The 10,593-nt window shown below is 36.5% G+C and overlaps 1 protein-coding gene across 1 annotated transcript; it reads left to right on the plus strand.

Annotated features, from left to right (window-relative positions):
* Positions 1 to 6,562: 6,562 nt before the first annotated feature.
* On the plus strand, positions 6,563 to 7,519 carry LOC133059276 (olfactory receptor 5V1-like). Its single transcript, XM_061146270.1, has one exon. The coding sequence runs from the start codon at positions 6,563 to 6,565 to the stop codon at positions 7,517 to 7,519; it is 957 nt and encodes a 318-aa protein (XP_061002253.1).
* The last annotated feature ends 3,074 nt before the right edge of the window (positions 7,520 to 10,593 follow it).

Genomic DNA, 10,593 nt, shown 5'->3' on the forward strand with positions numbered 1-10,593 from the left:
AAATTCCTACTGCTGACTGATTAATATCCTAGCTTATGCAACTTACTTAACAAAGGGAAATTCAGCAGCTTTTTCTTAGCTTTGCACCAGTGGGCTTCCTTTCTTAACATCTTCCTACTCCCTTGTTTTATCTCCATTGTTTTCTAAGCATTTATTTCTATATTATTGTTCTGAGCTTCAGACTTTTCTTAATTTTTTTTTAAAAATAAAGCTTGGATTTATTCTTCTATCATTTCTTTTAGGAAAATTTTTAGAAGATAAGGAGGGAACACTGAATTAATCTAACCATATTAACATTGGATGTTTTACTTGTAGATTTAGATGATATCTAGAATAATCTTCATGGCTGAATTTCTGTGAATCTCTTCACTAAGAAAATTGGCTGATATTTGTGGGGCAGAAAAACATATGCATAATGCCTAGAACAAAAATGTGAAATGCCTAATATTGTCAATTGATTACAGTGGCTATGATGATATCTTACAGAAGAAGATAAAAAGCAAAACTCTTAAATATTATGCTATCTTTTAAGATTTTACTCTGTTGAACAATTACCTCTATTTCTCTATTATTTTTTTCACAATGAACTTGCCCAAAATTTCTCAGATGGAAAATAACAGGGAGTTGGAGAGGACATAACCATTGCTTTTATGTGGGAATAAAGATTTATATTGTTAAACAAATGTATTTTGATACTTTAGGTATAAGGAAATAGATGTGGAATAGTGAAAAATAGTGTACTGTGAGAAGATGCAATTTTACTTGACCCTTCTGTATTATTTATTATTTGTAAAATTATCATATAGAAATAATTTCACTGTACTATTTTCTGTTGTCATTTCTGTTAAAATGGCAATCATTTATTAGCTCAGTTGTTGGTTCTGTAGGTTAGAATTCCAGGTGGGATATATCTGGGTTTTCTTCTAAGTTTATCAAATAGCTGAAATCCAGCTGTTGGCTGGACTGCATTCCTTTGTGGAATCCAAGCTCATTCAGGTTGTTGACCAAATTCCTTACAATTGTAGAAAAGAGATTTTCATTTCCTTGTTGAATGTCAGTTGGAGCTACTGCTGATTTTTAGAGGTTGCCTACACTTCTAATCATGTTTAAGCAACAGTGGAGAACTTCTCACACTTAAATTCCTTTTCTAATTTAACTTTGACCTTTTCAACTCAGATTTAAAGGGCCCACATGATTATGTCAGACCCACCTGGAAAATCTCCCTCTTTTAATGCTAATTAACTTGAGGATATCATTACATCTGCAAAATATACATATTTTGCCATATAATATAATTGTGGAAGTAATATCACCTTATGTTCATATGTTCTGCCTGTACTCAAAGGGAGATTATACACAGGTTAGGTTTGCTAGGATTTATCTTGGAATTTTGCCTACAACATACACCCATCTTAAAAGTTGTTATGTGACTCAAATGAGACAAATAATATAAAAATATAGTAGTTAAAAATTTAAGTTTCTGTGATTACATGCTATTTAAATTTACATAATTATATAATGAAAGTCACTTGAACATCATTTTAAATACAACAATAAAAGCAACAGCAGTCATAATAATTTTCAACTATATCAAGCAATAATGACATAACATTATGGAAAATTTTATAATGGCAATATTATTTTGTGCAAAATGATAATAGCAGTATTGTTCTTTTAAATTCTGCCACTCTAAACAATTTTATGTGTGTGTGCTAAATCACTTTAGTCATGTCCAACTCTTTCCAACCTTATGGACCATAGCCTGCCAAGGTCCTCTGTCCATGGGATTCTCTAGACAAGAATACTGGAGTGGGTTGCCATGCCCTCCTCCAGGATCTTCCCAACCCAGAGATTGAACCCTGTCTCTTATGGTCCCTGTATTGGCAGGTGGGTTATTTACCACTAGTGCCACCTGGGGAAACTCCTAAACAATTTTATAATATACCCTAATTACTAGTAAGATATTCAAAGTCCCCAAAGTCTTCCTTATTGCTATTTGGGGGAAGGTAATTAGATTTTCACTACACTGTGTATGCTTTTCTAGAGAAATTATGTAAACAGGAGGAAAGAAGAGGGTTCCTGGTGTTAGGCATGTGAGTTCAAAGAGAGCAACAGCTTCCTGCCACACTTACTGTGGTTCCAAACAAAGTGGGCAGAGATGGTAACACTGAAGGAGACAATTTCATTCCTGTTCATGTAAGAATATGAGGGAGAGGCTAATCCTTCTTTATAAGGGTAACATTTTCCTCCTTGACAACTCTTGGTTGAACCATTATGGCAGCAAATCAAATTAAACCAAACTGGGTAAGTGGGGCTAACATAAGTTGTCTTGGAAAAACAGAGAGACTTCCTTATGAGTCTTCTGCAAAGAGAAATTAACTAAGTTAATTCTTTATGAAAAGAGATTTGGAAGACTGATTTAACAATGAACAAATATGTATTGTGTGCCAGGGACTGTGCTAGATGCTCAGAATGCATCATTAACAGTCAATACACTGATTTTATAAAACATATCCTACTAGTCGCTGAGTTGTATCCAACTCTTTGCAACCCTATGGACTGTAGCTCATCAGGCTCCTCTGTCCATGGAAATTCTCCAGGCAAGAATACTGGAGTGAGTTGCCATTCCCTTCTCCAGAGGAGCTTCCAGACCCAGGTATCAAACCTGAGTCTCCTGCATTGCAGGAAAATTCTTTACTGACTGAATCACTAGGAGAGCCCATATCCAAATAGGGGAATAGGCAATCCACAATAAGCAGAATAAATAGGTAAATTACATATGGGATTGCAGAATGTGCTATGTGTCATGGGGAAATGAAAGGAGCATGAGAGGGGTTTAGAGTGTAGAAGGGCACCAATAGGATGATCAGAGTGTTTTCATTAAATAAATGTTATTTGAGGTAAGATTTAAGTAAAGTTAGACTTTTGTCAGACAGCTAGTCATGGAGAAGAGCAAAGAGGAATAGCAAAGAGGCCAGTGTGACTTGACTGAGTGAACAAAGGGGAGAAAGGGGGGAAATTAGGCTGGAAGAGTGAAAAGAAAAATATTCACAGAGCTTGTAGCATTTTTTTTAAGAATTTGATTTTATAAGGAATTCCCTAGTGGTCCAGTGGTTATGACTCAGTGCTTTCACTGTGGTGGGCCCTAGTTCTCTCCTTGGAGAGGGAAATAAGATTCCCACAAACTGGGCAAAGCAGCAAAAAAAAAAAAAAAAAAAAAAATGAATTTACAATCTGAGCTAGGATGATTGGAGGGTTATGAGTAGAAGCATGATGACGGAAGGTGATTTACACATAATTGGGCTTCCCTGGTGGCTCAGCCAGTAAAGAATCTGCCTGCAATGCAGGAGACCTGGGTTCGATCCCTAGGTGGGAAAGATCCCCTGGAGGAGAGCATGGCAGCTGACTCCAGTATTCTTGCCTGGAGAATCCTCATGGACAGAGGAGCCTGGAGAGCTACAGTCCATGGGGTCACAAAGAGTTGAACACGACCAAGAGACTAAGCACTGCACTGCACTGGGCAAGATTAGAAACATTAAACTATTGAGAATAAGATTATAACTATTAACTGAGATATAGTGAGGACTCGGAAGCTAGAGAAGTGACTATAAGAAGTAAGATTCTGTGTATAAACATTTCATAATCAATCCGACAGCTATGAATTGGGGGAATATTGAGATAAAGATCTAACAAAGTAAGTTCAAGAGATGGCAAAGAATAGGAATGGAGACCATCAATTTAGTTATTGTTTTTGAGAAGTTTTGATATAAATAACAGAAAAATGGGATGGTAAAGAAAAATAGTGAAAAAGGAAGACAACAAATTTTTTATGTTAGGAGAAATAATAGCCTGTTCCTTTGCTGAAGAGAATGCTTCATCAGAGAAAGAAAAAAGAATTATGAAGGAGAGAGTAGCATTGCTGGAGTGCACACTTGATTAAGTGAGGGGGTGTCATCAAAAGAACAAGTGAGAGGGTTGGCTTGTGCTTTTTGGAGGTGGGAGGGGGGTTCAGGATGGGGAACACATGTACACCCATGGCTGATTCATGTCAATGTATGGCAAAAACCACTATAATATTAAAAAAAAATTTAAAAAAACACAGATGGGGCGTTGTAGGGGGAAGCTCAAAAGGAGGAGATATATGTATACTTATGGCTGATTCACATTGTTTTACAGCAGAAAGCAACACAGCATTGTAAAGCAATTATCCTCCAATCAAAACTGAATTTTTAAAAAAGCACAGACAATCACTCTCTAGTAATATAGACACAGATGGGAAAGCAGACTTGTACATGGAAGCGAACACATGTGATGCTGAGTCTGGAAGTTCTTTTCAATTGCTTCAAATTTCTCATAGACAAGAAAGCAAGATCAGCATTTGAGAATAAATAAAGAGAAAAAGCATAGCTGGAGGTTTGAAATGGTTATCCAGGAGTGTGTGAGAGTGAATGGACTTGAGAGCTGTAAATAAGTCCTTGAATACAGTCTAACTTGATCAAATAGTAGTTGAATTTCAGCTATAGTGTGGCTGTAGATTCAAGCATTTAGCAAAAATCAACAATAGTATTCTGTGAATGTCAATTCAACAAAGAAGTCTCTCACATCATAGATTAATTCCATTAGTGTTTGATATGTTTGTCTATGTTAATAAGTAAGACAAAAGTGAATCAAGGAAGTCATATGTCTGAATTTCTCTCATTTGTCAGTGACATTAGTTTTCCTAAAAGTACAAAACTTTTTGCATACTGGAAGAAACATTCTTCCACTTTTTTGTGTTATTTACAATATAATGGCTACAAACACGACACACTTTTAAGTTTAAACTGCATCACCAACAGGGCTTCCCCAGTGGCTCAGATAGTAAAGAATCTGCCTTTAATGCAGGAGACCCAGATCTGCTCCCTGGGTCAGGAAGTTCCCATGGAGAAGAGAATGGCAACCCACTCTGTATTCTTGCCTAGAGAATCCCTTGGACAGAGGAGCCTGGCCAGGCTATAATCCACGGAGTCGCAAAGAGGCGAACACAACTGAAGGTACTCAGCAGGCAGACATCATTAACGTATTTCCACCACTTTCTTAAGCCTAGACAATCAACAAAACCATGAATCAGTCTCATAATTTGTAGAATTACCAGCTCCTTGGCATAAATACTTCCACTGTGACTAGTTGCAAGCTATCAACATGATTCACTGAACATGAATTTGGGGATAAATGATCAGTAGCAAGCCATTTTGGAGACGGCAATGGCACCCCACTCCAGTACTCTTGCCTGGAAAATCCCACGGACGGAGGAGCGTAGTAGGCTGCAGACCATGGGATCGCTAAGAGTGGGACATGACTGAGCAACTTCAGTTTCACTTTTCACTTTCATGCATTGGAGAAGGAAATGGCAACCCACTCCAGTGTTCTTGCCTGGAGAATCCCAGGGACGGGGAGCCTGGTGGGTTGCCGTCTATGGGGTCGCACAGAGTCGGACACGACCGCAGCGACTTAGTAGCAGCAGCAGCAAGCCATTTTATGGAATCTCTGTCATATGCATACAATAAAAGCAATAATCTCAAGCAAGCAAAGATAATAGGAACATGTAAAATGATTAGGGAGTGATGTCTTGTGTAAGTTACCTCTTTTTTTAATAGAATTTACTCAATTGGAAATTTATGTAATTTCATTTTAAATAAAGGTTGTGTTTAATATCTTGCCTACAAAATTTCTGGACATTAACAACAAACTTTTTTGAACCAGTAATAGCTAGCTCTAGTGTACCTTGGCTGTAGTGATTTCTAGTGGCATAAAGTACAGGATAAACTTTGTACAGTAAATGATAAATAAAATATTAATTCATTCTTCTTTTATAAAGAGTTCTCTTTTTTTTTAAAGAAGGGCTTTCAACAGTCAGAACTTATTTTTATTAGCTGAATACCCAAGTCCCAGCATCTTGAACTGTAAGATATATATGGTATGATTAATTGTGAATTTCCTCTGTATTTTATGGAACTGCCCTCCCCCTCAAATATATTATCAACCTGTGGTACCACTATGTCTTTTTCTGCTCTCCTAATTCTCTGAGCATGACCAACTGATTCTACATTCAATCTACAAATGTCAGTCTCTGAAAGTGTGCAAGGCAGTGCAGTTTTTTGTTTAATTAATTTTTATTGGAGTATAGTTGCTTTACAATCAGGGCAGCATAGTTGATTGACCCACTGACAATTGTCTTTAATGAGTTTCCAAATTGCTGCAGCCCAGGGTAGATGGGCCTTTTCTTCCTTTAGTGCATGTGTTTTACGTGAAAATTCAAAACTGTCTATAGCATTCATTTTAAAAGATTTGACCAATAGATGAAAGGCTGATAATGTTTATGCTGGGTGCTGATGCACACAGTTTATTTGCTGTGGGATTGTGCATTTTTACAGATCCATCTAATATTTTCTTGATAAATAATATCTTTTCCTCTGTGAAGCTTTTATTTTCTAGTTTCGTAGCCTGTTTCTGGAGCAATACCTGACTACAGAAATCTACGCTTCCTCGTTCTCAATTTCAGAAAGAAAACCAGAGCTGTATTATGAAAGGAGAAAACCAAACGGTTCTATTTGAGTTTATCATCTTGGGATTCTCCAACTTAAATGAGTTGAAATTTTTACTTTTCACTATTTTCCTGGTAGCATATATTTGTACTTTGGGAGGAAATACCTTCATAATTTTGGTGACCATGACTGATCCACGCCTGCACACTCCCATGTATTTTTTTCTGGAAAACTTAGCTTTTCTTGACATCTGCTACACCACCACTAATGTTCCCCAGATGATGGTACATCTACTATCAGAGAGAAAAAGCATTTCTTATTTGGGTTGCATGCTGCAACTTTTTGCATTTATATTTTTTGTTGGGTCAGAGTCCCTGCTTCTGGCAGCTATGGCATATGATCGCTACATTGCAATCTGTAAGCCCTTAAGGTATTCGGTTATTATGAACAAGGTCCTGCATAGCCGGTTAGCAGCCTCCTGCTGGACTGGTGGTTTCCTCAACTCAATGGTGCACACAGGACTGACATTCCGCCTGCCCTTCTGTGGCCACAACGAGATTAATTATTTCTTCTGTGACATCCCCCCTTTGCTGATCTTGTCTTGCGGAGACACTTCTGTCAATGAGTTGGCCCTACTATCCATTGGGGTCTTCATTGGTTGGACTCCTTTTTTGTGTATCATACTTTCCTACCTTTATATTATTTCTACCATTTTAAGGATCAGGTCTTCTCAGGGGAGGCAAAAGGCCTTTTCTACCTGTGCTTCCCACCTGATCATTGTCCTTCTCTATTATGGCAGCTCCATCTTCACATATGTACGACCCATATCAGCGTATTCACTGGAGAAAGACAGACTGATCTCAGTATTGTACAGTCTTGTCACCCCCATGTTAAACCCTATTATCTACTCTTTGAGGAATAAGGATATCAAAGAGGCTGCAAAAGTTGTGGGGAAAAAGTGGCAGGCTTCAAGCTCCCTCTCTTTTGCTGCGTAAACTTTTCTAAGAAAATGCCATATTACAAAACTGTCCCTCTTACTTTTAGAGCTGACTTTTGCAAATTACTCTCAAGAAAAATTAAAAGTCAATGCAAATTTTCACAGCCAGTGATTAACAAACACTCTTGTTTAAAAAGTCTGTATGAAATATTTCAATTTTTTTTTTCCAGAGATCAGTGAACTAAAAAGACAGGAATCACAAGGCCAACACTGAACAGAGTTGAAAATAAAAAACTGTGAAATTGGCATTAGGGACTCTCTTGTGAGGACTTCTGATGATCTTAGGAAGTGTTTGAGTTTCTGAACAGCATTTTAACATTTTTGTAAGATCAGAGGGCTAAAATTGGAATCTTGAGCTACCTAATTGAAATTTAGCTGGTATCCTCTATTTTATCTGGCAAATTTATCAATAACTCATGTGCCTGTGCTATGCTTAGTCACTCATAGGCCTAGTGGCTATCATATTGGACCATGTATATGTAGAACAATTCTACCTTTGCAGTTATCGAGTAGTGCTTCTCTGAAAGAAGAAAAATAAGATAGGCAACTTGCTTTAAGAGATGTCACAACCAATTGCAAAGTTATAAAGATAGTATGTTAATGATTCAGTTACACATTGATTATTGAAGCAAATTTTAAAAAGTCCCATGAATAAACATATATATTTGATTATCTGATAGATGAGGCCAGAAGAAGCTTGAAAGTAAGTTGAGTAAGAATAATCTTTTCAATAAAAAGACAAAAGGGTTTATGATTCCAGCCTTACAGTTTATACAAAAATCAGTTCTCGAATACTGCATACCTCAATGTATAAAAGAACAACAAAACCTTTAGAAAATGATATAGGGTGTACTACCATATCACATATGAATTTGTCAGATCCAATCCAGAGAAGAGACCTGAGACTATGCAGTCTCCTTGGGAACATTGCAGCCTCTGGTAGGAAGGGCAACAGTCTCTGGGCTCAAAGGCCATGGGCTAGAGAATACCAGGCCTCTTGGGTGGAGACCCTCAGGCTTCCTGCAGCCTTAAGCCATTCAGCCCAGCCCTTTATGGCTAGTGCTGCTGCTCTGTGGTTAATGATCATGGTGGGTGGGGTTGATCCCCGTTTCCAGGGGACTGTCACTGTGGACACCATATGAGATAAGGTGAATAAGTGACAAAGCCAATATTTTACATGTCAAAAGGAAATTAAAATTAAAAATATTAATATATTCCTTTCCACCCCCACTCAAGTCACTCTTGCTTAGGGATTGATTTTTTTTTTCCCTCTCAATTTTCTTGACTAATACTAAAGCCTCCTATTAAGTCTCCCCATTCTTCACCCTATTTTACTAAATCCTATACATTTTGTCTGAATTAAATTCAAAACACATATTTGTTAGAAGTTAATGAAGCAAAGAGAGAGGGAAGGTGCTTTAGATGGTTATGAGCTGTGTGTTAAGAAGAAATAAATTTCTCTTGTTTCACTTGGTATCAAATAATCTGTGTTTTAGACTTGTTCATGGGCTTTCCTTTTTTCTTTCTGTTGACAGTAAATGCTTAGTAAATGCTTGTGATAGTCATTCATATTGTTGCATACACTGTAGCTCATGCACTTTTCATTGCTATATGGTATTCCATCACATGGCTAGGCCCACAAACACTTCATTCATTCAATAAACTTAACAAATATCTAAAGATTGTGTGAAGGTATTATTTTCATAATTTCTAGGTTAATTTTTGAAGAAAATTTTAAAAGGGAGACTTGTTCAACCTGGCATTAAGACATAAACTAAGGTCTACTAATGGAAAGTCAAGTTCCTGGTCCAAAAAGAAAAATATCATGGGATAGAGGTCTTAGATACAGATCCAAGAATTTGTATGGAAACAGTATATACTAAGTATGGTGCTACAATAAATAATGAAAACTTAGTTATAGTTTGGAAAAATCAGATCTTTAAATGAAGAAAAATAAAATTAGTTTTCTAACTTCCACTTTGTAAAAAGATGAACTTTAAGTGGATCAAGAAGCAAAATTTGATATTTAAATATTGTAAAGTTAATATAAAAAAGTTCCAAAGAATATATTTATGAACTAGCAGGGGGAAATTTTAAATAAATTTTAAATTGCACAGCCCATAACCTGAGAAAATATGGATTTTATCATGACAAAATTAATCATTTCTTTTCTATGGCAGGATATAAAATTAATGCATAGATGACCTCTTTCTATAAAGTATTTGAAAAAGTTAGATTTATAAATGACCAATGATGTCTTAAATAAGGAACTCCTACAAATGAATGAGAAAAAAACCCAGGAAACTTAATTAAGAATATGTGCAAAGAATAAACATAGCAGATTAGTAAAGAGGAAACCTAAATGATTGACACACAAAAAATCTCCTCATAGAGGAGATGTTCAAAATTGCTAGTAGTCTGAGTTATTCAAATTAGAGTAATAATGAGCCACCACCTCACTCCCATCAGATTGACAAAAACTAGAAAACTTGATAACTCCAAGCAATGTGAGGAACACTTGTATGCTTCTGTGGATGATGCAGGTACAACTGGGCTAGATGGTAGAATTTTTAAGACCGACCTTGTGTAATTTAACTCTACTCTGTGGAAAGTTGGTTTCACTTTGCTCTAACTTTAATTTGTTCTAGAGAAGTCCCCTCTGATTCTGAGGTACTTCCAGGACAGGAAAGAGCTATAAAAATCTTAGCATTATCTTTAGCTTTCCAGAGTGAAAAGCTTTCCAGTGTATAATGATAGAATCGATGATGGATGATGGAGTTATATTTTAAAGTCATGGTGGCTTGAGGAACTTAACTGCTTGAATATGGCTTAAGTGCTTAACATGGATAGGAAGGGAGAATTTTAGAAGTGGTAACAGAAGTGGTTTCCAAACACTTTTATTACAAAATCAGTTTCATTAAAAAAAAAATAAAACCTCTTGGAACCTACATATCAGCACATTACACATCTTGCAGGATGTTAAAATATTATGTTTTCATTTTGGCTGAGACATCGAAGGTTACTAGCAAATCTATGCAAAAGCAAGGTGCTGGGTCACTAAAGAAGTATATA

This window comes from Dama dama, chromosome 7 (genome assembly GCF_033118175.1).
Source record: "Dama dama isolate Ldn47 chromosome 7, ASM3311817v1, whole genome shotgun sequence".
Lineage (NCBI taxonomy): Eukaryota > Metazoa > Chordata > Mammalia > Artiodactyla > Cervidae > Dama > Dama dama.